This window comes from Penicillium cataractarum (assembly GCF_028827025.1).
Source record: "Penicillium cataractarum strain IBT 29864 chromosome Unknown utg000004l, whole genome shotgun sequence".
Classification (NCBI taxonomy): domain Eukaryota; kingdom Fungi; phylum Ascomycota; class Eurotiomycetes; order Eurotiales; family Aspergillaceae; genus Penicillium; species Penicillium cataractarum.
The window spans coordinates 560,496-585,948 of record NW_026622740.1 but is presented as its reverse complement, the minus strand read 5'-3'; the positions used below and the strand labels follow the sequence as shown (position 1 = coordinate 585,948).

Genomic DNA, 25,453 nt, shown 5'->3' with positions numbered 1-25,453 from the left:
CGATGTGCTTAATGCTGAGCTTTCTTGATGCTTTTCTTTTCAATGTCTACAAATAGCATATCATCTAGTTGGCGCAGGAGGTTTTCTAGTCATGCTGAGAATGAGAATGCAGATGAGGTTTCAAGTTGATTTTTCCCGTTTCTCCTTGCTGTACACCAATACTGGATCTAGATCCTTCATCAACCATTAGTCGTAACTTCGGGTATCTGGAGTGTTCCCCTCATGGATGCTACGGAGTGCTGCAACCTTACCCTCTTATCCAAGCTTGATATCGGCAGATTAGCGGGAAAATGACGATCTTTACTCGTCTTCTCAAGATCAAATTAGCCGCCGGTTTGCAAGTGCTCTACATTCCCCAATTGTCGGGACTATCCGCGCCCAAGCTCGAGCATTGTATAGCCGGAAGCTCTCCGAGTGCGGGGTGAATGGTCGATTGACTAATGGAGTCAATAGACGAGTTGCATATAATGATAATCCTCTAGTGTTAGCATATAAGTACGTTATACAGATTCTCATAGCTACTTCAACATTTACCGAATAATACTAAACATTATGAAGCAATTTGTTCAACTCACTCTTTTGGCATCAACTCTCGGGCTTCTTCCAACATCTCTAGCCTGCACCAACGAGGAAGACTGCGGTTTGAACGGCATATGTTCACACAATACCTGTATCTGTGACCCTGGCTGGACAGGCAACGACTGCGGACGACTCGACCTCCGTCCAGGCCCGCGGGCAAATGGCTACAACCTCACGGAAGAGGGGACATCATCATGGTGCAACCAAATCCTTCAAGACCGACTAAACAAAGACCTCTACCATCTAATCGTTTCCGAGTTCACTCATGGCTGCGGCCTGGATTACTGGTCCCCCTTCAGCCGTATCATCCGAGCTGAATCTACAACGGGACCCCTCGGGCCATACACCTTCAAGCAAGATATCGCACCCTCCTTCGCGCATAACCCAACCGTCATCTGGAGCGAAACGGACCAGAAATATCTGATGTATAATATAGGATGTCCACAAAATGTCCCGTCTACCTGCCAGAATGTAAACTTCACCTGCGGACCGGGCAACACCCTCAACGGCGAGAGCGGAATCAGCCTCTGGTCCTCTCCAGATTTATACAACTGGACCTCCCACGGCCAGATTATGCCAGGCACGAACAACAACGCCTGGGACGCTGATATAACCAACCCAGCACCGCTTCATCTCAGCTCCCACCATAAGACCAGAAACTCACATCCCCAAACAATCCTCGCCTACCGCGGCTGCCCCTACAACTGCAGCGGCGCCGAACAAATAAACCTCGCCATCGCATCAGTCTCCACAGGCCCCTACACACGTCTCCACCCTGACTCCCCCATATTCCCCTTTCCCAGCGAAGACCCCTTCATCTGGGAAGATAAACGGGGGAACTACCACATGCTGGTCCACTCTCTCCTGGCTGATGCGGGATTCGGGGATGGGCCGAATGTAGGGCGTCATGCGTTTGCGAGATCGTGGGCGGGACCGTGGACGTTTAATAATGCAAGTGTGGCGTTTACGACGAGGGTTGTGTTTGAGGATGGGTTCGTTGTGGATTATTTTAGGAGGGAGAGGCCGAGTTTGTTTTTTAGTGGGGATGGAGAGATGAGGCCGGTGTTGCTTTCGACGGGGGTGCAGGAGGTCGGGGGGATGGGGAGTTATTCGCTTATACAGCCCATTGGGGATGGGAAAGGGATTTGAGGGAGGGGTCTTCCTAGGATGTATGAGGTTGATATGTTGAGTATATAGGTGGTTTGGTGGAAATCATCACAAAGCTCTGCATCAATTCGTAGTATTCATTCTCTCCCTAGACCCCACGATTGGAGCTTTTCAGCAGCCACTTAACTTTGAAATGGCCCGCAAAAACGGATTATTCTTTAGTGAATTTGCTAAAAGCTCATAGCGCCGTCGAATAAAAATGAAGACCAATCAATGGACCAGTCATCAGCATCATTGTCAATGGGCGACGAATGGGGGAGCGGCACTCCTCCGAGACTTCCTGTGGATCTGAGTAAATCCAACATTGGACAAAAGTTGACAGGAAAATGGAAGAGAGAAAGTACACGCTGTTTCTTCTCGTCTTGGATCGGCGCAGGAAGTGAATCCCACATGGTGCCCACCTGTGGAGGAAACGTTCCTGCACTGCAGCCGCCGAGGGCATCGATGCGGCTTCGTACTGCGGCAGCTGAAGTGTGTTTCTTGCTTAGTATTTCCAAAACTTGTTGGCTTATTTGAATCTCATAGGCTCGATCTGGGTTTAATAGATCGCCGTCGCTAAACGCTCGTGGAATAGCCGCGACCAGGTGTGCCCAAGAGTGTATTGGAAGGAGATATGTGACCTCTTCGTGGAGGAGAATCTCTTCGTATAATCGGGCGATGCAGGCCGAAGCTGCCATCGAGCTGTATTTAAATAACGATGGATTGTCACGCCGACCGAGGAAGCTGGCTAAAATGGTCGTCACCAAGTAGAAGATATGCAGCTCAACGGTTATTCGATTATATATCTGCCTGGTCTTGCTGGATTCATCAAAGAGTTGCAGGGATGAAGGCAAGCTTTGCCTCCATAGGCCGAGTTCATCCAGAGTTGAATAAACTTCGTCCTGTGACGACTTATCTGCTTTGCCAAGCTCCAGAACCTTTCTGAGTAATCTGCAAAGAGAGGTAAACTTGCAGAACATCCAAGCCCCAATGTCTTGATTATCGAAGTCACTCGGTATTGGGAAACGAACCTGAGTCTCCTGCAGGGGAAACATTCCAGGGCATCCAGAACAAGCCATTTGCAAAGTATCACTGTTGAAAAGATACCACCATATCCTTCGCACCCTTCCAGGGAGTGCGAGACGAATTGCCATGCCGGTCCATTGCCAAGGGTTATCCAGAACTCTGGCTTCGGGCGTGTATGGAAGCCAAGTACCCAGAATACAGAGAGATATGAGCGTATTTAGCGGGGAGGCGTCATGGTGCAAAAGAAGTAATACTTTGATGCGCCCATAAATCACAGACGAAGACCATTCGACTGGCGAGCTTGATTGGCGCATGGTGCTCCCAGCAAAACACAGGCATTGTTGCAGCAGAAGAGAGCTTTGAACTTCTGCTTGTTGACGATCGAGGACTGGTACTAATGGGAAAAGCTCACTGAAATAGAAATCACTCAACGCCTGAATGATAACCGGAGGTGGAAGAAGGGTCGCCTGGCTGGCTTGCAATATAATGTTGTCGCCATTGACAAAGTGTGGCTCATGTTGAGGAGAGCCGTTATTTGACCCGGAGCAGTCGATATTATGTCGTGGATGTAGGGCGGTCTGAGAAGGCGTCACTGGTGTTGTGGATGAAGCCTGCAGTTCCGGGTGTGTGACTTCTGACAGAGCCGTCGCCTGAGAAGTGCAACGTGCCTTTTGTTTCCGTGGTCCAATATGGGGTCTGAAATGGTCAACTTCAAGAATATAATTATTACTTTAGAAGTGATGCTTACTGGCATTCATAACCTTCGCGTTGACAACGGCTACAAACGCCGCTTGGCCGAGTCTCGAGATCACATCGTACCTTCGATCACAAGTTAGACCTCCGATGTATATGTTCTCACGCTGAACTCACTTTGCGACTATGACAGCGGGTACACACGGCACGTGCTCGACGCTGCGCATGTGGAGAGCGCACTTTCGGCATTCTGAGGGCAAGGATGAGTTCTAATGGAGGGTGGCAATGAAAGGAAGGAGGTTTGCCGAGACCCGACAGAATATTGCCGAAGCTTCCGCTTTGATCAACGCGCTGGGGTGATGGTACAGTAGCTGTTCATTAGTATTCCGGTACTTCCCCGGTCAAGCCAGTAATTATCCAACAAACCAGGAAACACCGAGTGTACCGACTACCGGCGAGAACGAAGAGATGCAGACTGCTAGCTCTATTCATGATTTTGCCGATTCTTCGGCAGTAACCGAAGCCTCTAGATCCAAATAGTCTTGCCGAACGCCATTCTTATAAAAAAGTACGACCGACCTCGCGATATTATGTACACTGTTCCCCTGTCCAGAATATAAAACGAAGAAATTATTTCTCAGTATCACCCATCAACTTGGATCATAAATCGAGTTTCCATCAACATTTATTGCAATGGCCCAGACACCTTCCGAGAAAGTTTTACTTGGGGCCACCATGGCGAGAAAGTTCCTTGGTGAGGATCTTCTATCTCAGTTAGGAAAGAACACCGTGAGTCACTTGCATTCCGTGGCATTGAATGTGAACTAGCTTCTAATTAAACGCCAGAGAGACGACATTTTTACCAAGACGAGCCAGGAATACATTGCAGAAGTTTGCTTTTCGAGCTATGCACGTCCTGGCCTGAAGTTTCGAGAACGATCCTTGATGAATATCGCGATGCTCACGGCTTTGAACCGAGGACCGGAACTACGACTTCACATCACAGCAGCGATCCATAACGGCCTGACAGAAGAGGAAATTTGCGAGGCTTGCAGGCATGCTATGATCTATTGTGGGGTTCCAGCAGGCAGAGATGCGTTGGCAATTGCTAGTGATGTTTTGGCGTCGGTGAAGAGCAAGTCCAAGGTATAATGTCAAGGTGATATGGCTCAGTTGAAGAATCATGGACTGGCCAGGAAATCCTGAGAGGACGCTAGTAGATTATTACAACGTACTTCTTGTCTTAGCAAATCGGATGTTTCATTCCACATTTGTACTCTATACATCTGGAATTTAGAGAATCTTTTACGAAGGATTTGGAAGATTAGCCAAGAAGATATCTTGATCAATACCAGGAAATATTCACAAGGTCATGGAATAGATGCGACCCATTATTGGCCTACTCTAGGTAGATTTGGCATAGGATAATAACCATAATATGAAGGAGTTTGCTAATGAAATGTCCAAAATGACCGTCCCACGACGTACTACGCCTAGATTCATCCTATCGCCTTGCAATGATCCAAACAATTGTAAGCGGGTTGAGTAGACAATGACCCCTTTGCTACTGATACGCGAGACCTAGATCGGCACCGTACCAGAAGACCCATTCATTATGAATGAGAACGCTTATTCGCGCCCGCCGGAATTGGAGACAGTGGGGTTCCCCCGGATCTTGCCTCATCGACAGGGCGAGGCGAGGGGACTTCGGGACGACGACAGTTTGCCGACTACCGAGCTTGATGTGTTTTCCACCTTCCAGCGAAGTTACCACAGCTACCTAGTCTATATCCATTACTAAATTTTCACCATGTAGGACTGAAAATTTAGCATTATTATAAAGGTAGCGTAACTCTAGGTGAAGATCTATACATTTCCTGGAAAACGCTCACTTTTGCGTCGCTATCCTCTCTTATCACCATTGTATTTTCTTACTCTTTACGAGGTCGGACATCATGGCAATCCCGCGATTAGCCCAGCTCGTTATGCAACTTCGCAATGCCGAAGACGAAGATAGGGAGCAAAATGGCTCAGCTGAGTCTTTGTACAAAGTGAATGAGCAGCCCCTTGGAACAGCAAGCAAAATCCGCATCATCACCATTGGGGTAGGTGCCAGCGGGCTGAATGTGATCCGGACTTTGCGCAAGCAACTCACAAACTATGAGCACGTCATCTACGAGAAAACCCTAAAGTTGGCGGAACGTGGTACGAGAATCGATACCCAGGCTGCAAATGTGACATCCCATCACATAACTACCAATTCTCGTGGAAGCCAAACCATGGATGGAGCAGTTTCTTCTCCCCCGCTGAAGAGATTGAAGGCTATCTCTGTAACCTGTATGCGGAAGAGGACATGCAACATCATATTAAACTTGAGCATGAAGTCGTGGGCGCGTACTGGAACGAAAATTCTGGACGGTGGCAGGTCACAATCAAAAACCTGAAAACTGGGAATAGTTTCGAGGATCATTGCGAATTCCTTCTTAACGCAAGTGGGATTCTAAAGTGAGTGAATCTCCGATTTAACTCTTCTTTCCCAAAATTATGGCGCACCTGTCGGCAATAGTCAGAGCTGATTCGCGTGATCACGCCAGTCATTGGAAATGGCCCGAGATCCCAGGCCTCCATGACTTCTCTGGGACCCTGGTTCATAGTGCCAACTGGACCGAAGGGTTTGATTGGACAGGTTAAAAGGTGGCAGTTATTGGCAATGGCTCCTCCGGCGTACAAATTGTACCAGAGATTCAAAATGGTAGGAGTGACCGAGAATACCACAGAAATTGGACGACAGCATATTGCATGGCTAACATGTCAGTAGGCGCCAAGCAGCTTGTTCACTTCATCAAAGAGGCCACCTGGATTGTGCCTCCACGCATTCAAAGCCTGGCTATGAGTCAAGCCGGCGGAATCCTCGAACAGATCGAGCTTGACGAGCACGAAAGATTTACGCCAGCCCAGATTGAGAGATTCAAAGCGGACCCCCAGCTATACAGGACATTTGTTAAAGCTATTGAGATTCAAGTCAACAGCAACTTCTCTATTGTATGAATTTCCTGCTTAATCCGGTCACCCGTAAATGGGACTGGAGTGCTACCTGGGTCGCATTAACAGATAATTAGGTGATGAAAGATTCAGAGACGAACAAGGCAACAACTGAAGCAGTTATTAGATACATGCGAGCGGCCTTGAAAGACGACGAGAAGCTAACTAAAGCTCTCATTCCCTCATTTCCATTGGGTTGTCGCAGAATGACACCAGGAGTGGGCTATCTCGAGTCTTTGTTGCAGCCTAACGTCAGGGTTATCTCAGACCCCATTACGCGCATCACATCAACGGGCCTGATTACAGAGTCTGGAGAAACTATTGAGGTGGATGCTATTGTTTGCGCTACTGGCTTTAACGTTTCCTTCTGTCCGCGATTCCCTATCGTTGGGAGATCAGGTAATCTTCAGGATATTTGGACCAAGACTCTTCCACGGTCATACATGTCGTGTGCCGTCCCTGATTTGCCCAATTACTTCGGTAAGTCATCTGCATAAACTTAAAGATAATGAACCCAAGAATCAAGCCTCCATCTGCTCCTCGGTTTATAGCTCTTGTCCCAATTCTCGCATATCATCATTATTGACACTGAAAATGGTTTTTCTCGGACTAAATGCACCGATCGGCCATGGAAGTGTATTCACCATCACTGAACTCCTCGCTCATTACATCTCCAATGTTATCCGAAAATGTCAGACAGAACGAATCAAAGCCGTTGCGCCCAGCAAGGATGCAGTGAACGAATTATACGAGCATACGCAAGCATTTATGCCGCGGACAGCCTGGGCTGGGCCATGCGCTTCATGGTTCAAGAATGGTACGGAAACTAGTCCTGTGACAGCTCTGCATCCTGGAAGTAGAATTCATTTCTTTCATACGCTGGAGCGATTCAGGGGAGAAGACTGGGATTATGTCTACCATACCAGAAAAAACCGCTTTTCCTATTTAGGAAACGGTATTTCCACCAAGGAGATTGATGGGTCGGATTCCACATGGTATTTGAACCAGGACTAAAATTGGTGGTCGTCATATCATTTTGGAGGAGGCTGTTCCTATCATTGGGAAGATTTTAATGTGCTGGTTCATTGGATATTGGTGATTATGTGAGGCAAATGATGTAAATTACAAAATCTTCCAATTTTCTATATTTCAATCTCATGTACTTATTCAGTATACCTGTTCATAGTTATTTAATTATATGTTTGACTAAAAAGTCAAAAAATTCTAAAGGCCAAATAGAGAAGATTGAGGAAACTGATACTGTATGATAATAATAGTCTGATCATTCCACAGAAAACTCGAACCTAGTACGGCCCTCTGATGGTACCCTCCGTGTAGCTGGGTAACCCTAGATCAACTAGTTGGTCGAGCGATAACTTGACCAATCCATAGTTCTCATTCCTTCCTCGGTGAGCACCAGTGCTGCCTTGGCCTGATCGGACAAGATGTCCTTCCCTTCAACGATTCTGTACCCTTCGACTTTGGCGGGATCAATCTGCGCGTCCTTCAAATACTGGAAGAAACGCCATTGACTGGCCTGTTCCTCTCCCATTTCCCCCCAGATGTCGACATATTGATTCATTGGGAGTTGAACAACCGTTGTAGAATTCGGCTCTGGGCTAAGGCCACTGGCTCGGCCCCAAGCAGCAAGAAACGAGCCGATAGTGAGCTCCTCGACTTGGCATTTAACATATGTTCCAGGAGGAGGAGGGTTCTCAATCACCCCTTGAACGAATATACCGCTGTTGACCTGATGGTCACCGATTGACGGGTACGGTGTATCGGGATGAACAGGGTAGAATTGAACCCACTTTTTGGCACCGGACTTATGTTTTAGTTAGTAAAGAAAATCCAAGCTTCTCAGCTCTCATCATTTCATCAACAGTATCGCCAATGTTGACTTACTAGATAGATCGGCCGGAAAATCTCATAAAGGCTCAGATTTGCCGCAAAGATTGTGAACATCACAAAAGTAGTCTTTTCGTAGAGATCGGGAAGATTCTCCTTGATGAACAGGTCGACATTGGCCTTGCCCTGGAAATGCGGAACTACCGCATTCCCCTTTGACACTAAATCAGTGTTGGGCAGAGTACTCCAAACATATCGTTCTAGATTAGGGACGGTTGCTGCAGCTCGAGCCAAGTTACTCCCTTGTTCCAGCTCTCGAGCCATAGACTTCTCGGGTCCCAATTGAAAGAAATAGTCGTAGTAATTAGTGAAGGCAAAAATTGCACTTGCACCATGAAAGGCCTTTTCAAGGCTAGCCTGGTCATCGGTGTTGGCTTCCACAACCTCGACGCCTCTAGCAGAGAGGGCCTTAGCTTTCCCACTGCTAGCATTTCGTGTCAAACCACGAACTCGCCAACCTGGTAGCTTGAGAAATGACTCGACAATGGATCCGCCTTGGCCACCTGTAGCACCTAGAACGACGATGAGTTTAGACATTGTGGATAAAGACGGTGTCGATGTGGGTTAGCGATATGAATTGCGATTTTGTTGAGTGCTTTGTCTACGAATGTGGTGTGATCTGTATGAATTTAAATACCTATCTTTTGCTTAACGGTGTGGCCGTTCCTGGATATCACGATGAGAATAGTCATGAAATGACCCAAAGCCTCTACTGGTGGGTCTTGTTTCTCAGTGCCGAGAGCTCAGTGCCGAGAACCGAGTGCCGACTTCAACCCTCCAAACAGCGTCCCCCTCCGGATGGCTCGGTAATCCCCAGGCTCACTGAGCCAAGTTCGCAACTTGGCTCCATGATGTTTGGCCTCGAGCTTGACTACCTTAACACAGAATGCATGGTAGATCTCATGTTCCTTCCACTCGCGGAGATACTTTGCCTACCTCAAAAAAAAAGATACCCTATTTTCCTGGGTTTGCGGATAGCTCATGATAAAGACATCTTTGGTACGTAAATAACTATCAATCGTGTCGAAAAGCATCCATTCCTGGCCCTGTTTGTACCAAGGGGGGCAGCATTGGCCCAGTGCTATATATGCCATGATCTTGACTCCAGTAGGGTCAATACTCGATAGTTTTGTTCATGTCTAGCTGAAGCTTCCTTAGACCTTCATTTACTGAATGGCTGTGATTGAATTCGACACTGTCAGTGTTGAGATGGTCTATATAACGATGTCCGTACGATTTAGGTGGCAGATTTTAGGCAGTCGCTATTTTGTATTGCAAGTAGAAGGTGCATGGATTTTACTCTTGTCGGTGTTGTGCATAGATAGCGCTATCCTTCCTTGCATACACAATAAAGAACAGAAACAAAAATATAATAACTACGATAGTGGATAAGACATGCTGTAACCGGTTCCATATTGTCACCATTGTCAACATGACCCTCAATCCACTTTGTTTTTACGGGTCTGCCCCGGAAACCCCGCATTGGATGATCCTCTCCGATCTTTCCGCCTCGGCTTTGGGCGACTCGCGACGACTACGATTTCGACCTCGGCCATCCTGATTCAGTTTCTTGAGCTGTTAACTTGAACTCGCCTACGAGCACAGATTCAATCCACCGCAGTGACCAGGTCGACCAATTGACTCAATTCTCTCATCAAGTGATGGAGCGTTCCTCAGCGGTCACCAAATTCCATACGCGTGCTCGGGTTATCTGCGTGCAATGCCACAACAGAAAGGTACGTCACATCTATCATTACCGCTATCCATGGCCTTCTTGATTTCTTGGATTTAAAGAAACAAACTAAGCGGACCGTACGTTCCCTCAGGTACGATGTGATCTTCAAGATAGTCTCCACAAAACATGCAGTAATTGTCGCCGAATGGGTCAACAATGCGTGTAAGTGAATAATCCCACCGACAACATCATACGGAGGATCTGCTTTATTTATCTTTGCACTAACAACTTATGTAATAAGACAACGGCAAAGCCTTCGAAAGCCTCGAAAAGGAGCTATGCGCGCCACGAGTGTAGACATTCAACGCCAGGACACTCTACAACAACCCGAGCGACCAGGTGAAAGACCCATTCCTCAACAGCCGCTGGATTTGCTCCCATCTCCTTGTACAACAGACAACAGTTCTCAACAGGGTTCTGTCGGCGACATATTTGGGCGTGACAGCTTCATCGCGACAGACTCGGTGCTTTCATATGACTTTCTTCGCCGCCCTTCTGGCTCTGCTACATTGGCGTCATCAAAAGCAGAGCCACCAGCAGAACCATCAGCATCCTCCGAAGACCTCGGGCTAAACTCTCAAGATCAACAACGCTCAACGCTGGGAATAAGCAGTTGCCATGAGAAAACTTCGGTCCAATCGTGGCAATCTGTCGAGGCGGTTCTTCGGTCACTGCCAACTTCTCTTCCATTAAAAGAACCTCTACATCGCGCTCTGTTTGATGCTTTCCATCAGCATGTCTACACCACATATCCGATCGTGGGGGCAGAGGAGCTCCTTGACCCGGATAGGAATATGATGCCGACAGTGTTGCGATCAGCGATATGCCTGGGAGGGAGTTTAATGAGGAGAATTTCGTCCACAGAAGAGCTGCGTCTATCGTATTCGTTATATCGTGAGGTGAAGCGCCTGATCTCGCTGCAGGAGGATGGCGACGAGGAAGATCATGTGGCCTTACTGAAGGCGATTTGTCTTATGTCATGCTGGAGCCTGAGACCTCCTTATGTGGTGTCGTTGGGGGGGCCGTGGCATTGGACAGGGCTGGCGATTCGATTGGCGATACAGATGGGATTGCACCGGGAAGAGACATATTGTGGTCTACGAGATGGGGAGTCCCTTCGCCGGGCGTGGTGGCACCTTGTGGTAAGAATATTCCGGCATAATGTTATCCTGTACTCCATTCTGATAATTTAAATTTAGATGAGTGATGGCATTCAGGCGGCGTGCTGGGGTCGCCCACTGATGATCCGGTCCATCGACATGGATGTGCTGCTGCCCACAGTGGACAGTAGTAGTGGCGAATTCAAACTGCGCAATTTCGTATACTCAGTGCATCTTGCACAGATCGTCCGCCGCGTTATCGAGTTCGATGTCCAGGATTTATCACCAATTGTCGCGATGCTTCACAACTGGACGGAGAGCTTACCAGTCGATCTCGTGCTATACGACTCTAATGGTCAACGGAGACCGTACTGCAAGCTGACTAACCAGTTATACATCATGTACTTTGTGGCCATTATATTTACGATCTTTCGCTGTAGGCCGAGTGACAATCGATCGCGGGCGACCCTGCTCACCGTTGTCGCCTCATCGTGCATGATTCGTCTTTTCGAGGAATTGTACCATCATGAACAAATCTCACAACTACTACCGATTAACGGGTTTTTCTTGATGCTTGCCGCCATTCCTCAGATATACTATCATCCACAGACACAGGCGAAAGAGCGGCTCAGAGAAGAAGAGTTGAGTGTCATTCGTACGATTCTGGCACAACTTCGCATCAAATACGGTGGATGTGATATGGTGCTCCGCAAGATCTGCCGGTTGCAGGATGAGGAGCTGCAAGGCAGACCCTCAAAGTCTTTGCTCTTTGATGACCGGCAGGTATTGGAAACATGTGGAGAGCTCCCGTTCTTATCGGCTTCACGAAAATTGTTCCCCTTTCCTGCGGAGACATTTCCGAACCTCGACTTGCTCGGGGAGGAAGTTTTGAGCTCCCATGAAATCGATCTGTCAGATCTGTTCCCAGTCGAAGGCTCGCTAGAAGAATGGTCGTTCAATGATCCCAAGCTATGGATAGATGTGGATGGATTTGACTGGCCCCGATGATTGTACCTTTACTGGTCTTGTACAAAGGATGTATAGCACTAGTATTTCTCTCAGCCGATCAACTCATTATAGAAATATATCCATCATATCTTGACCAGCAACCTGCCAGTTGTCCTTCTTCCTTTGAGATCCTCATGGGCTTGCGCCACCTCTTCAAGTGAATACATTTTGTGGTGTTTCAAAACCGTCAATTTTCCTGTCTCGATGAGGGCGAGAATCTCCTGTGCGTACCGCACATATCTATCTCCAACTTCGAGGTAGGTTCGCAACTTTGGACGCATCACTGTAATGTTCTTCTCAGAGAGTAGATCGGTGTTGATTGGAGGAATAGGACCACCTGGGTTCGTCCATGGTTAGCTTCGTTTTGCTTCTCATCGCGTTTCATGTCGATCCATACTGGCATTTCCAATAAACACGACCCGTCCAAACAGCTTGGTTACATCCAGGCTTCCAGCCCAGGTATCTTTGCCGACACCATCATATACCTGCTGAATATCAGTATTGTTTCAATCAAAATCAATGTAGCATCGTGCCCATGAAAACACTTACCACATCGACCCCTTCTCCAGCAGTAAATTTCGTCACTTCTTCCACCCAATTCACCTCAGACCTATAATCTACCACAAAGTCGGCCCCAAATCTTTTAGCGAGCTGACACTTTTCCGCTCCCCCAGCTGTGCCGATGACCGTCGCCCCCTTCTGCTTTAAGACTTGGATCAACAACAGTCCTAGACCCCCTGCTGCCGCATGCACCAGCACTTTGTCTCCCTTTTGTACGGGGAATGCATCGTTCACGAGACTTAGCGCCGTCAAACCCACGAGAAATGCAGCCACTGCATCTTCGTTTTTGACTCCATCGGGGATCTTGATAACTTGGCGGGCAGGGACGGCTGTGTACTCGGCATAGCCTCCTTGAAAGAGCCAAACCACCCGGTCACCATCTTTTAGATTGTACTGCGAGGATGCCAGTGGGGAGACCGCCGCAATGGTTCCAGCTGCCTCCTGTCCGATGATCACATCCTTGGATTTGGGAATTGGGTATTGGCCAGTGCGGACGTAGATGTCCACATAGTTTATGCCAGCAAAGGCATTTTTGACGAGGACGAAGCCATCAGGAACAGCGGGAACGGGAGTTGCAGCTAGTGTAGCGAGTTCAGAGTCGGGGCCGGGATTGTTCAGAATAGTTGCTTTCATAGTATGTGGAGTGGACATTTCGAGTGCGGCGGTGTTGTAGGGTCTTGAGACGGGGAATTATATGGAAAAGGTAAGTTTAACCAAAGAAAGCAATCTGTCTCTGTTGATGTTCGCACTTTCATATATCCATATCCTCGAGACAGCAACTCGTACTGGGTTGATACTCGGTGTAATTCATTCCCTCGACGATGTGCCGAATGCCGAGCACCAACCTTACCGTCGGGAAGAGTAAAAGTAGCAGTCTCTTCATTGCCGAGAGTGAACATGTTACCGAAGTGTCCACTGCCGAGATTTGCAATCTAACCCCGAGATTTGACATGAACACCTCCTTCTAGCTAGAACTAAAGTAGATAACAGGTTAACTTTATTTTTTGACTTTTCACATGGGGCATTGCTTTGTTTAGCTCTGTAACACAGGTTGACCTGGCACGCTCGGTAAAGTCACTTTGTCGCCACATATGCTACCTTTGATGGTAAAGTCGCTCCAGTCAGTTGAATATAGGAAGATCAACGTCCACTGGATTTATTTCAAAACAGTCTACTTTACTAGAATGCTACTATATATCCAGAAGTTTATCCGGGGCGGTTTTTCGGGCAGTAACGAGGCTTCCCACCAATAGTGTATTGAGATATTACAGAAGGAGTCCAGTATTCTAATAAGGGAGTCTATCTCTTACTTTGAATCATATAATATACACGTATACCGCGCTGGAAACAAGGAACTCTCAAGATCGGCGATCTTTAGGCCGATATGTTTGTCGTTTAGCCAGTAGCTGGGGGGTATCGGGATCATGGCTGGGCAGGATGACCACGTCTGTCTCCATTGCAAATTGCTTGATAGTCTTCAGGGTCTGTAAAGCACGCATAGGATCATTATTGATACCATCCGGCTCCTCCTTGTCGAGAAGATCAAGACCATATGTTGCGTCGCCGGGCAAAAGATAAGTGACACGCTGTTTTTCGGCATCGCGGGACGTGTTCTCGTCACTGTATACCACCAAACTGATATGTCCGGGAACATGGCCAGAGGTATCCACAATGCAGATTTTCCCATCTGCCGTCAGCGGATACGACTGCTTCCAGGGCCCGAGAGGCCTTTCCTGAAGGTCCACGATTCTTGGTGCAAAGTCTTTGGGCCAATGATTGGGAGTTGCCCCCTCCACGCTTGCAAAAACAGGATGCTCGCCAAATGCTTCCCAGTGTTCGCGACTGATATAAATTGGCAGATCAGGTGCCTCGGCAATCAGGTCCTCTAAGCCACCGGCATGGTCATTGTGAAGGTGACTCAGGATAACTCCCTTTAAATCGGTTGGCCGAATATCCATCGCAAGAAGCTGCTCTACAATACCGTCTCGAGGCTCAATAGTAAATTGGCTCAGGAGGCTGTTGAAAAGAGCAAGTAGAGGAAAATATCCAGAATCGTTGCAGCAAGGGGATTGGCCGGTATCGAATAGAAAAAGGCCTTCTGGGTGATGAATGAGGAACACTCCAACTGGAAGAGGCGGCGTCCATCCCCGATCGCGAAGAGATCTTAACCGACGGAAGATACCAAGCTTGCTCATGGGTTGGGAGCGCATTGATGGTCTGATGCGGACTGTTCCAGTCGTAAGGAATGTCAGATGCACATCCCCATGACTTATTTCAGATGTCATTGTGCGTCGGAACGGAGACAGGAAGGCAGGCGATTTGGGTTTAAAAAAAGCGATAAGACTAGTGCAATAAAATGTAGGGGCGGGCTTTTATAAGAAATTAAAAAGATGCCGTTGACAAGCGAAGGCGAAGAAGGGGATTAGCCGAATGTATTGATTAGCCGGCACCAGGACAGCCGTGTTTGCCGAGCGCAAGGTCTCCATACCTCGATGTCAATTGGAGGCAACGATTTTGTCTACAATGCAGCATGATAGGAGGGAAGTCGTTCCGAATATCAGTGCCCTTCTACCTAAGAAGCATCGTGCTCTGCAACTGTCGCTCCTATCAAAAGGCAGAGCTCTTGGGATGCACGGTATACCCAGACAACATCACTCTTGCCGTATGTATGGTAACAGCCTACGCGCAAGATCTCTTACTAAACGACTGTATGCGCACTTATGCTAAGCAAAACACCGGATATCAAGTGGGTACTAGTCAGGCTATGCACTGTGAGCAGATCAGAGCACTCAGAGATGTGCTCAGGTATACTCAATGAGCAAAAGCGGCGAGGGTGTGAGCACTAAAATGGACGAGGATGGCCAGGAGCTGGCATTAGGTAGGAAATTCGGTACGTGGGCTGTTCTTGAGATTATGTAGATTCTTGGAGGATTTGATAGGGGTGAGATCATAGGAGACATATAATCAGATCCCGGACCCACAACGTGATAGATAAATGTCTTGGGCCAAAGTCAAACAATGGAATCATCCAAGAGACCACCATAGTTGAAAAAGGACATACATTTACAATTCCCTAACAACATAGTGTTTATCAAGCCGATCAAGGCGGTATCGGATTATCTATGCTATACTAAATACAGAAGCCTTGAACCCAACTTTGGGATGACATGAGTGGACAAAGGGAGATTGAAAAAGAAAAAAAGCTCCAAGACATTGGGGAGATTTATAACAAGAAATGACAATTTTTAAAGAACCAGCCTGGCAGGCTCGACCTGCAGGAGAGTCTTGATCCGCTCGAGGAAGGTCTTGGCACGCAGCTCCTCGCCCACGGGGACAGTCAAGCTGAACACGTTCTGGGCAGCACCGCCCTCCACAGCAGAGACTGAGGAAGCAACGGTCTTCTTGCCGGGCTTGGCACTCAGGAAATCAATGATATCCTCAACCACGGGCTCGGGCTGGCGCGCCTCGGAGGCCTCGAAAGCGTTCAGCTCGGGGATGTAGTCGCCACGCGACGTGTTCACGGGCTCGGCGCCGAGAAGCTCCTCGAACAATTCATCCGAAGAGGGCTTCTCGCTCTTGGAGCGAGGCAGGCCGTCGTTGGCAAGGTCGGTGGCAATGGCCAGGAAGCGGGACAGAGGAACCGTCACACCCAAGCTCTCCTGAATCTTCTTCTGCGCGGACAGCACAGCCGACAAAGAGATGGAAATGGCGATCGAGGACATGGGTGGGGGCTGTGCGACCTCCTTCTTCTCCTCCGCGGCCGGCGCGGCGGGCTTCGGGGCCGGTGCCGCGATCTTAATGTTGCTCAGGTCCAGGTGCGTGAGCTTGGCCAGCGTCGCGGCCTGGTTGGCCGGATATTCAGCAGCGATCTGGCCAATGTAGGCTAGCACGTCACCCTTCAGGAGACGGCCCTTAGGGCCGGAGGCGGGGATCTTGGAAATTTCCGACTCGGGAATGTTCTTCTCGTGCAGGAGCTGGATGACGGAGGGGTAGAGAGGGTAGGCGGGGTTCTGAGTTTGAGGAGCGGAGGAGGATTGGAGGCCTTGTAGACATTGGAAGTCAGCATTGTGTTCGTATGGAGTTGTTAAGGCTCCTGGGTCTTGAGCAATTGGCTCCGATAAGACGGGCTTTGCTTCCAACGAGCTTCATAACATCCAAATGTCACCGGAAAAACTCACGTCGAGAGGCACGGAGCACCTGAGGCTGCCGGCGGGCGAACATCGCCGGTACCTGGCTCACAGGAAGTCGAGCAGCCATTTTGTATGAATGTATGTGGCTCCGCCGGGGGAGGTGATGTAGATGTTGGGGGGGGCGGAGATATTCAAGCGATTGCCCGCAACTCTCCGAGGGAGCTGGATTGTCGGCAGAGGTAGGCAGAGACAAACACGAGTGACCAAGAGCCCACCACCGCGTTAAGCCGCGCTAGTTCCGGATGTATAGATAATGGAGTTGCGCGTGAATTGAGCGAACTGAAGAGAGAATGCTGGTTGGCGTTGAGGGCGTTGGGAGCTTTCACCGGCGGCCGGGACGGGAACATTTTTCTGCCGCAACGGCTGTTTTCGATCTGGCGGCGCTTTCCGAGGAGAACAACCGTCGAGGGCCCGGAGATTTGGGTAAGGTATTCCTCTCTATTGAGCCATTGGTGCTTCAATTGAATCAAATGATTCGTTGTCGCATTATGTTATGTCACTCTTCAGGTCGCCCAGCTAACCCTTAATGTGGATAGAGCTTGCGCAATAACCATGTCCGCCAGACCATCTACCCTCCGAATAATCTGGCATCGCTGCCCTGGTACCTGTGCTGGTAACCCAGTACGCCCCAGCTTCCAGACATACTTTTCACCATCATGGCGCTCCTTTGCCACAAGGGCTCCTCGATCTTCGCCCGTTCCTAGGCCTCAAAGACGCACCGCGCCCTCAAATCCCCAATACGCCGAACTACCCAAGAATTTACAACCAAAGGCAGGAGGACTTGGAAGGTTATTCAGCAGAGTTGCCCATGAAGGAGATGTGGCATTGTTCAAGGCGCACTCGCAGCGCAGCTATTACTTCAGCGCATACGGCCTGTCGGCATTCTGCTTCGCCTATGCAGTCTACAACTCCAACGCTGTGTTCCGAGACCCCGTCACCGTCCTACCTATGTGGCAACAGGCCCTCTTCGGCGGTATCTGTGTGTCGATGAGTGTCATGGGCACTATCTTCCTTGTTCGGACTGGTAACATGATCCGAAGCATCAAGGCAGTCCATTCCCAAGGCCAACCCCGTATCCGCTTCCAGGTTCGGGGTATGCTGCCATTCAGAAAGTATGAGTTTGAGGTTGCACCCTCTCAAGTTCATATCTCCAAGAAGCTCGTTGTATCACCGGAGTCTGTGGCGCGCTTTGAGAATGATAGCAGGAAGCTTCTTGGTGGTTCGAACGAGCCGAAACCGAGCTTCTTCAAGGCCCCCGTTGCGAGATTGAGCCATGGAGTTTGGAGGATATTCCTGTCTGTGCGGCAAATTTTCACCAGTGAAGACTTTATTCTCATTAAGATTGATGGCCGCAAGGGTACTTTCCGGATGGACTCGAATGGTTTGGTCGATCGCGATTTCCTCCTCCTGGGCAATCCGGTGAGGATGAGAGGTCAGAACGCTTAAAGTTACTTGAGAGCTTGGCTTTTATCCGAGGCATTATACGGTGGCTTTGATTTTCCTGGTGATACCACCATGTTCACCCACCATTGTATCTATATTGTTTAACACTGTAACATCAATCACAAAGCGAGCTTGTTTGATAGTCTCCGATGATGAAGGATACCTGACCCCGAAGGTTTTATTTTCAGATCGAGAGACATAAGTGCCGTTCACAATTATATCGTCCCGCTAAATCTGTATCTCTTCGACAAAAACCAGGACGCTCCCAATACCAAATAAGATCACCAAAAGTGTTGTAATACCCCACTGGAATGAGCTAGTCTCCAGGAAGCTGACCTCCAGTTTATTTATCCGCTGCTGAAGATCTTGCTTTTCCTGCCAATTTCGAAGCCTATCATCTGATAGTTGACGCAGAGTCACCTGGTCGTTGAACCAGATCCATCGCCATATCTTGCCCTGGCCCAAGGTTGAACCCAACGTACTTCTGAATTCAAGTCCTGAGGAATGCTGAAGTCCTCTTACTTCGACTTGATTCCCCTGGCTACTCTGAGTATCGGTTCTAGCTTCACCCTCGCTAGATGGCGCCCTCGTTTTCCAAGAATATTCTTCTTGAACCATATCTGAATTAGCGAGCCTTCGCTGACTGAAACAGGGCTATATGGGCCTTACCCAGAAGCCCCTCCGCGACCTGTGATAGTGGCAATGGAAGCAATATGAGTGGGAGTATCTGTCCAAAGCCCCACTCATTTTCATCACCTTGCCGTCCTTCAAACGCAGCGTATTCTCTCGTATCAAAGATAACATATGCGTTATACGCAAGCATCAAATAGACCCTCAATATATGGAATATACCGGACGAGATATTTGACCAGCGAAAAGGACGACAATGCAGATGGCCACTCTGGGTTTGTTCTTCTTCCACCCCGAGGAACGTGTTATTTGGGCATCAATCAATTTGCGTGCTGGCTGAGAATAAAGCCGGTAGATCAAACCTTCCAGATGTACGAAGGGCCACATGCCGGCGACGTCTGGGAAAAGCAAGACAGTAACAAAGTACAAGCTCCAGATGAGAACAACCCAGTTGACAGCCAAACAAGCCAAGTTTTGACCTGTGTAAGATCTGATTTGGAGAGAGTCGCCCAAAATACATTGAACGGGGACCCCATACAGACCATCTAATAAACAATAAGAATTCCACTGCATTAACGTCGAAGTCAACAGGGTACTGAATAAGGCAGACACCCATATATATCGCCAAACTCGCGAAAATAAGCTCTGGCGTAGAACTCCCACCGCGGCCATGAGGACTGACTGGAAGGTAACGAGAGAGGTCTGCAAGCTCCGCCCCGATGTAGAAATAGTACTGCGTGATAGTGCAATGCTTTGAGTATAGAGCAATTAGAATTGAGGTACCGACTACCAACTGAGTGTCCGCATGTAGTCGACATATCTTCTGCAGTTGTTTTGGGCGAAGACATGGTACGTAGCGATTCCAAGTCTTTGGAATATTGATCCAACGTGAGGTAAAACTGGAAACACGCCGAGCTTTGCCCTGAATAAGCAGATCCAGATGATTTTACAAGTCGCTGGGCACGACGCTGTCCGTGAAAAGATACGTGTAGAATGCGAGGAGAAAAGTAAGGGTGGCATAGACGAAGAAGGAGATTACGACCTGTGTCGAATAGGTGAGATGATACTCCATAACAGTGGCAATGATATCCAGCAACTTCTTCTTCTCGGATTGTGTTCTGGGATAAATGTAGAGAGTAAGGTAGTTCATACCCAAACACCAGCCTGTAGAAGACTTGGTAGGTTTCCGGACTCTCAGGCCCATTAATGTCATTTACGATATCCGAATCGGCGTCGAAAGGTACAGGCGAAGGCAACGAGAGATTCGATGCCAGTGAATACTGACTACGGTCAGGACATCTCGGGCAGTGGTTGCACATCGCTAAAGTCTGCATGCAGAGATCAGGCCTCGCAGGTAGAGTTGCACAGGAGGACACCCGGTAAGAGTTAGGCCACCGATGGCCAGAATGAAATGAGAATCAGCTGCCATGAGAGTCCACCTTATAGCACTCTTCTGGAAGATAGATGGAATCAGAGCCAGCTTTTAACCGTGGCAGATCTTGCATTAGACCTCATCAAGTGATCCTATCATATTTAGCGAGAAATAATGCTCTAAGTTTCCCTCATTCCCCTTGCATTCGTCTTTGATGCAAAGGAGTGACTCGTCGGCAGTTAATTAGATGTCTGTAACCGAGGATTCGCGCTGTAGCCAAGACGAGACTGATCTGCAGCAGATCATTGTTTGTCACGTTGTGGAGTCTCATACAAGGCGTTGCTTTTGTTTTGCGGTCAAGAGATTCGCTAGTAGACTGTACGCCCAGGTATTCTTAGATTACTCGCTGTCGAGTCTTGGATCAAAATATAGGGGCGAGTTGCCTGCAAATATCGATTGGGTCGGTTATTTTTGTCTCCATCTTGTTCATCATGGACTATTCCCCAGGATGGAGAACTGAGGTGTAGTTCTTCGAGGAAGTATACTTGGGCCAACGGAGGCCACGTGATTGCCCCGGCGCGTCGGGGACGCGATCCCCATATCGCGCCCCTCCCACCATCTGCCGGTCCAGGCCTGTTAATCACAGAGCTCGACACCACTCGCAAGTGATTTGCCCGATTCTTTGCGAGTGCACTGCTTCCCCTGGAAGCTTACTCGTCTCTCAAGATGGGGAAACTTATTCGGCTCGAGCTTTTCAGTATGCATCCCACTGTGAAACGAATGCGCCGCGCGTATTAGCTGACTTTTGCTTCTCCAGATTTCAAGTCTTACAAGGGCCATCATACCCTCTTATTTGGAGATGCCTACTTTACGTCCATTATTGGACCCAACGGGTCTGGAAAATCCAACTCGTATGTGATCAGTTGACCCCCCAGATGTTTGAAGATACGCACACTGTTGCTAACCCGCGCCAGGATGGATGCCATCTCGTTCGTTCTAGGAATTAAGTCATCTCACCTGCGATCTACCAACCTCCGCGACCTTGTCTACCGTGGTCGCGTCCTACGCACGTCGAAAGTTGATGGAGAACCCGCCACAAACGGAGATGATGCCGAGCCGGAGGAGGATGCGGATGCGATGGACGAGTCGCAGGATACAGGCAGCGCGAATGATCCCAAGACTGCCTGGGTCATGGCCGTCTACGAGGATGATGCTGGCGAGGAGCAGCAATGGCGCCGATCGATCACCAGCCAAGGTGTCAGCGAGTACCGTATCAACAACCGAATCGTGACCGCTCAACAATACAACGAGGCTCTGGAGGAGGAGAATATTTTGATCCGCGCTCGCAACTTCCTGGTGTTCCAGGGTGATGTCGAGGCAATCGCTTCGCAGTCCCCGAGAGACCTCACCCGTCTGATTGAGCAGATCTCCGGCAGTCTCGAGTACAAGGCTGAATACGAGAAGCTGAAAGCAGAGGCGGAAGAGGCTGCGGAACAGCAGACTGTTCAGCTCAACCGCCGACGAGGCATCAACTCCGAGGTCAAGCAGTATCAGGAACAGAAGAGGGAGGCAGAGACCTACGCGAAGAAGGCCGAAGAGCGCGACCAGGCCATCATCACTCACATCCTGTGGAAGCTGTTCCACTTCCAGCGTCTCATTGATGCTTCCAGCGCCGACATCCAGAAATACCAGGATGAGCTGAAGGAATACCGCCGCGGCGTGGAAAAGTACGAACACAACGTCGAGGAGGCCAAGAAGGACCATGCTCGCGTTGGCAGAGATGTCGGAAAGGCCGAGAGGAACATCGTCAAGAAGGAGAAAGATATCGAAGACCTTAACAACTCCCTGGTACCGATTGACGAGAAGGTCGACATTACACAGAAGAAAGTAGAGCGTTATTCCTCGAAAATCACGGAGATTGGCAAAGAACGGACAGCACAGTCGAACAACGGCAAACAGCTCGAGAAGGACCTCAAGCTCGTTGAAAAGGCCCAAGCCCAATGGGAAGCTGAATGGCAGAGGACCATGAGCAAACAGGGAGTCCAGATGAGCGAAGCCGACCAGCAGGAATATAACAAGTTGCGGGAAGAGGTTAGCAAGCGCTCATCCGCTGACCAGCTCAATCTCGACAACCTTCGCCGGCAACGGAAGACGGAAGCAGAGGCAGTGAACAGCCTGAAGGGCAAGTTCGAAAGTACCGAATGGCAGCTGAAGAATCTCGAATCCGAGGCGTTCAATATGAATGAACGCAAGTCGACTCTCACAGATACCGTCAAGACCACCTCCAAGGAAATCGAGCGGAAGAAGAAAGATTTGAACGCCTTGACATCGGAACGCCTGAAGATTTCTCAGATGCGGACTGAGCTTGAAGAGAAGCTTCAGGTTGTTTTGAAGAAATTGCTTGAAGCCGATGATGGCAAGAAGCAGAATGAGCGGGAGATTCGGGCCAAGGAGCTGGTCTCGACTCTGAAGCGCATCTTCCCTGGTGTCAAAGGGCGAGTCAGTGACCTCTGCCGGCCCAAGCAGAGGAAATACGCCGATGCAGTCAGCACTGTTCTAGGCCGTCACTTTGACGCCATTGTCGTGGACAATGAAAAGACTGCCAAGGAATGCATTCAGCATCTGCGTGATCAGCGTGCCGGCCAAGCCACTTTCATTCCCTTGGAGACGATCCAAGTCAAGGCTTTCAACTCGAACCTGAAGGGTATGCACCGGGGCATGCGTCCTGCTATTGAGACCATCGACTACGATGATTCTGTTGCACGAGCTATCAGCTATGCTTGCGGCAACTCTATCGTCTGTGATGACCTCGCAACTGCGAAATACCTGTGCTACGAGCGGAATGTCGATGCCAAGGCAGTGACTCTGGATGGCACTGTGATTCACAAAGGCGGTCTTATGACCGGTGGACGAGGCCCACAGCAGAATTCTTCCAAGCGCTGGGAGGACTCTGAAGTTGAGAATCTCTACAAGCTCAAAGACAAATTGATGGCAGACCTTGCAAACCTCCCCAAGAGCCATCGACGGGGCTCTGAGGAGGAGACTCTTCAAGGAGAGCTGGTTGGCCTCGAGCAGCGGCTGAGCTATGCCAAAGAGGAGCTGAAGGCTTTGGAGAGGAATATTCAGAGCAAGCGCAGCGAGCTAGACTTTGTGAAACGCCAGCACGAAGACCTACGACCGAAGTACACCGAGCGCAAGGAGAATCTGGACGAGTTGGACGAGACTATCGAAAACACGCAAGCCTCCGTCAGCACGGTCGAAGATGAAATCTATCGCAAGTTCTGCAAGCGTTTGGGATTCGAGAATATCCGCGAATACGAAGCCCAACAGGGTTCCTTGCAAGAAGAGGCCTCCCAAAAGAAGCTCGAGTTCACAACACAAAAGAGCCGTATTGAAAACCAGCTGAGCTTCGAAAAGCAGCGAATCCAAGCCACGGATGACCGAATCAGTGGCCTCAAGGCTCAGTATGAGCGTGACATGAGTTTGATCGAAGAGCTCAAGGGCGAGCAAGAAGAGATTCGCAACAACCTGGACGAGTCAAATGCTGAGCTTGAACTGCTGCGCGAGAATCTCGAGAAGCAGAAGGAGATCTATGCAGAGTCTGCGGAAAACCTGGCTGAGCAACGTAGGGAGCTTCAGAAGCGCAGCAAGCACGTTGAGGGAGCCCTCAAGAACATCAATGCCCTCGAAGCTGAAATCCAGCGGAACTCGTCTAGTCGCTACGCTCTCTTGCGACGATGCAAGCTTGAGGATATTGACATCCCGCTTACCGACTCGTCCAATAGCCTTGACAAGCTCCCCATCGATGATTTGGTGCAGGCCGCCGACCCAGATGCTATGGACGTAGACGAGGCCGATGACATGGATGAGACTCCTGTCGTGCAAGACTACGGAATTGAAGTCGATTTCGATTCTCTCGGTGAATCACTCAAAGAGGTACGTTGCTAAATTGGAACCGGGGATGATCTTCAGTACAACTAACCATTTCTCCAGGGTACCGATGAAAAGCTTGAGGAGGAGCTGCTTGAGAAGGTTCGCACTCTCAATAGTGAACTTGACAAGATGGCCCCCAATACGAGAGCCATGGAACGCCTGGAGAGTGTCGAGAACAAACTTCGTAGCACCGAGAAAGACTTTGAGGATGCTCGTAAGTATGCTCGAAAGGCAAAGGATGATTTCGAGGCAATAATGAAGAGGCGTTCCGATCTCTTCAACAAGGCCTTTACGCACATCTCCGAGCAGATTGGCCCCATTTACCGCGAGCTGACCCGAAGCACCAACTACCCCCTCGGTGGACAAGCATACTTGGATATCGAGGATTCCGACGAGCCGTACCTCGATGGTATCAAGTATCACGCCATGCCTCCCCTCAAGCGTTTCCGAGACATGGAGCACTTGTCGGGTGGAGAGAAGACCATGGCAGCTCTTGCTCTTCTGTTTGCCATCCACTCTTACCAACCTTCACCATTCTTCGTGCTGGACGAGGTTGACGCCGCTCTCGACAACACCAATGTCGCTCGCATTGCCAACTACATCCAAGATCACGCCGCCCCTGGCATGCAGTTCATTGTCATCAGTTTGAAGACTGGACTGTTCCAAAACAGTGAAGCTCTCGTTGGTATTTACCGAGACCAGGTGGAGAATAGCAGCAAGTCTTTGACCCTTGATGTGAGTATTACCCGTTGTAAATGCCCAGCACTATTGTATCGGATTGACTAACATCTTCTCTTATAGCTCCGCAAATATACTTAAGCCTTTTGAGGAGGGTCAAAATGGATTTCATGACACATTCTTTATTTTCTTCGCTCGTGTAGATTATTCTTAGCCTCATCGATTTGCTCAAGTCTCCTTATGTTCTTACGCAAAGCGACGGTGACAGGTGGAGCGGCAGCTTGGCTTCCATTGCCGAGCCTATGTCGTATCTATCCAGCATTGTTAATCGATACCAAGTTTCTCAGTCTATTTGAGTAGTCGATTTCATTTCCACTCTTCATCATTGGCCGTACCAAAAGGGCTTTAG

The 25,453-nt window shown here is 49.1% G+C and overlaps 12 protein-coding genes across 12 annotated transcripts; 6 read left to right on the top strand and 6 right to left on the bottom strand.

Moving 5' to 3' along the window:
- Positions 1–552: 552 nt before the first annotated feature.
- N7496_004736 (uncharacterized protein) lies at positions 553–1,728 on the top strand (the record flags this gene model as incomplete). The annotated part of the gene is made up of 1 exon (XM_056697665.1): positions 553–1,728. The coding sequence occupies one exon, from the start codon at positions 553–555 to the stop codon at positions 1,726–1,728; it is 1,176 nt and encodes a 391-aa protein (XP_056556190.1).
- Positions 1,729–1,916: 188 nt separating this feature from the next.
- N7496_004735 (fungal specific transcription factor domain-containing protein) lies at positions 1,917–3,693 on the bottom strand (the record flags this gene model as incomplete). Its single annotated transcript, XM_056697664.1, is given in 3 exon segments — positions 1,917–3,460; positions 3,500–3,611; positions 3,622–3,693. 3 exon segments carry the CDS (start codon positions 3,691–3,693, stop codon positions 1,917–1,919), a joined length of 1,728 nt encoding a protein of 575 aa, XP_056556189.1.
- A 486-nt stretch (positions 3,694–4,179) lies between these two features.
- N7496_004734 (Carboxymuconolactone decarboxylase) lies at positions 4,180–4,596 on the top strand (the record flags this gene model as incomplete). The annotated part of the gene is made up of 2 exons (XM_056697663.1): positions 4,180–4,233; positions 4,291–4,596. The coding sequence occupies 2 exons, from the start codon at positions 4,180–4,182 to the stop codon at positions 4,594–4,596; spliced, it is 360 nt and encodes a 119-aa protein (XP_056556188.1).
- Positions 4,597–5,399: 803 nt separating this feature from the next.
- N7496_004733 (flavin-containing monooxygenase) lies at positions 5,400–7,500 on the top strand (the record flags this gene model as incomplete). Its single annotated transcript, XM_056697662.1, has 7 exons — positions 5,400–5,781; positions 5,829–5,949; positions 6,015–6,090; positions 6,139–6,196; positions 6,263–6,486; positions 6,564–6,966; positions 7,013–7,500. 7 exons carry the CDS (start codon positions 5,400–5,402, stop codon positions 7,498–7,500), a joined length of 1,752 nt encoding a protein of 583 aa, XP_056556187.1.
- Positions 7,501–7,843: 343 nt separating this feature from the next.
- On the bottom strand, positions 7,844–8,931 carry N7496_004732 (uncharacterized protein; the record flags this gene model as incomplete). The annotated part of the gene is made up of 2 exons (XM_056697661.1): positions 7,844–8,311; positions 8,392–8,931. The coding sequence occupies 2 exons, from the start codon at positions 8,929–8,931 to the stop codon at positions 7,844–7,846; spliced, it is 1,008 nt and encodes a 335-aa protein (XP_056556186.1).
- A 1,476-nt stretch (positions 8,932–10,407) lies between these two features.
- N7496_004731 (fungal specific transcription factor domain-containing protein) lies at positions 10,408–12,237 on the top strand (the record flags this gene model as incomplete). The annotated part of the gene is made up of 2 exons (XM_056697660.1): positions 10,408–11,271; positions 11,329–12,237. The coding sequence occupies 2 exons, from the start codon at positions 10,408–10,410 to the stop codon at positions 12,235–12,237; spliced, it is 1,773 nt and encodes a 590-aa protein (XP_056556185.1).
- An 83-nt stretch (positions 12,238–12,320) lies between these two features.
- Positions 12,321–13,449, bottom strand: N7496_004730 (quinone oxidoreductase family protein; the record flags this gene model as incomplete). Its single annotated transcript, XM_056697659.1, has 3 exons — positions 12,321–12,574; positions 12,635–12,722; positions 12,787–13,449. The coding sequence occupies 3 exons, from the start codon at positions 13,447–13,449 to the stop codon at positions 12,321–12,323; spliced, it is 1,005 nt and encodes a 334-aa protein (XP_056556184.1).
- A 707-nt stretch (positions 13,450–14,156) lies between these two features.
- Positions 14,157–15,083, bottom strand: N7496_004729 (N-acyl homoserine lactonase family protein; the record flags this gene model as incomplete). The annotated part of the gene is made up of 1 exon (XM_056697658.1): positions 14,157–15,083. One exon carries the CDS (start codon positions 15,081–15,083, stop codon positions 14,157–14,159), a length of 927 nt encoding a protein of 308 aa, XP_056556183.1.
- Positions 15,084–16,043: 960 nt separating this feature from the next.
- On the bottom strand, positions 16,044–17,055 carry pdx1 (uncharacterized protein; the record flags this gene model as incomplete). Its single annotated transcript, XM_056697657.1, has 2 exons — positions 16,044–16,840; positions 16,977–17,055. 2 exons carry the CDS (start codon positions 17,053–17,055, stop codon positions 16,044–16,046), a joined length of 876 nt encoding a protein of 291 aa, XP_056556182.1.
- A 485-nt stretch (positions 17,056–17,540) lies between these two features.
- Positions 17,541–18,434, top strand: N7496_004727 (uncharacterized protein; the record flags this gene model as incomplete). Its single annotated transcript, XM_056697656.1, has 1 exon — positions 17,541–18,434. The coding sequence occupies one exon, from the start codon at positions 17,541–17,543 to the stop codon at positions 18,432–18,434; it is 894 nt and encodes a 297-aa protein (XP_056556181.1).
- A 1,573-nt stretch (positions 18,435–20,007) lies between these two features.
- Positions 20,008–20,380, bottom strand: N7496_004726 (uncharacterized protein; the record flags this gene model as incomplete). The annotated part of the gene is made up of 2 exons (XM_056697655.1): positions 20,008–20,179; positions 20,214–20,380. The coding sequence occupies 2 exons, from the start codon at positions 20,378–20,380 to the stop codon at positions 20,008–20,010; spliced, it is 339 nt and encodes a 112-aa protein (XP_056556180.1).
- A 779-nt stretch (positions 20,381–21,159) lies between these two features.
- N7496_004725 (cohesin subunit SMC1) lies at positions 21,160–25,185 on the top strand (the record flags this gene model as incomplete). Its single annotated transcript, XM_056697654.1, has 5 exons — positions 21,160–21,190; positions 21,251–21,344; positions 21,408–24,369; positions 24,427–25,101; positions 25,168–25,185. 5 exons carry the CDS (start codon positions 21,160–21,162, stop codon positions 25,183–25,185), a joined length of 3,780 nt encoding a protein of 1,259 aa, XP_056556179.1.
- Positions 25,186–25,453: the final 268 nt, after the last annotated feature.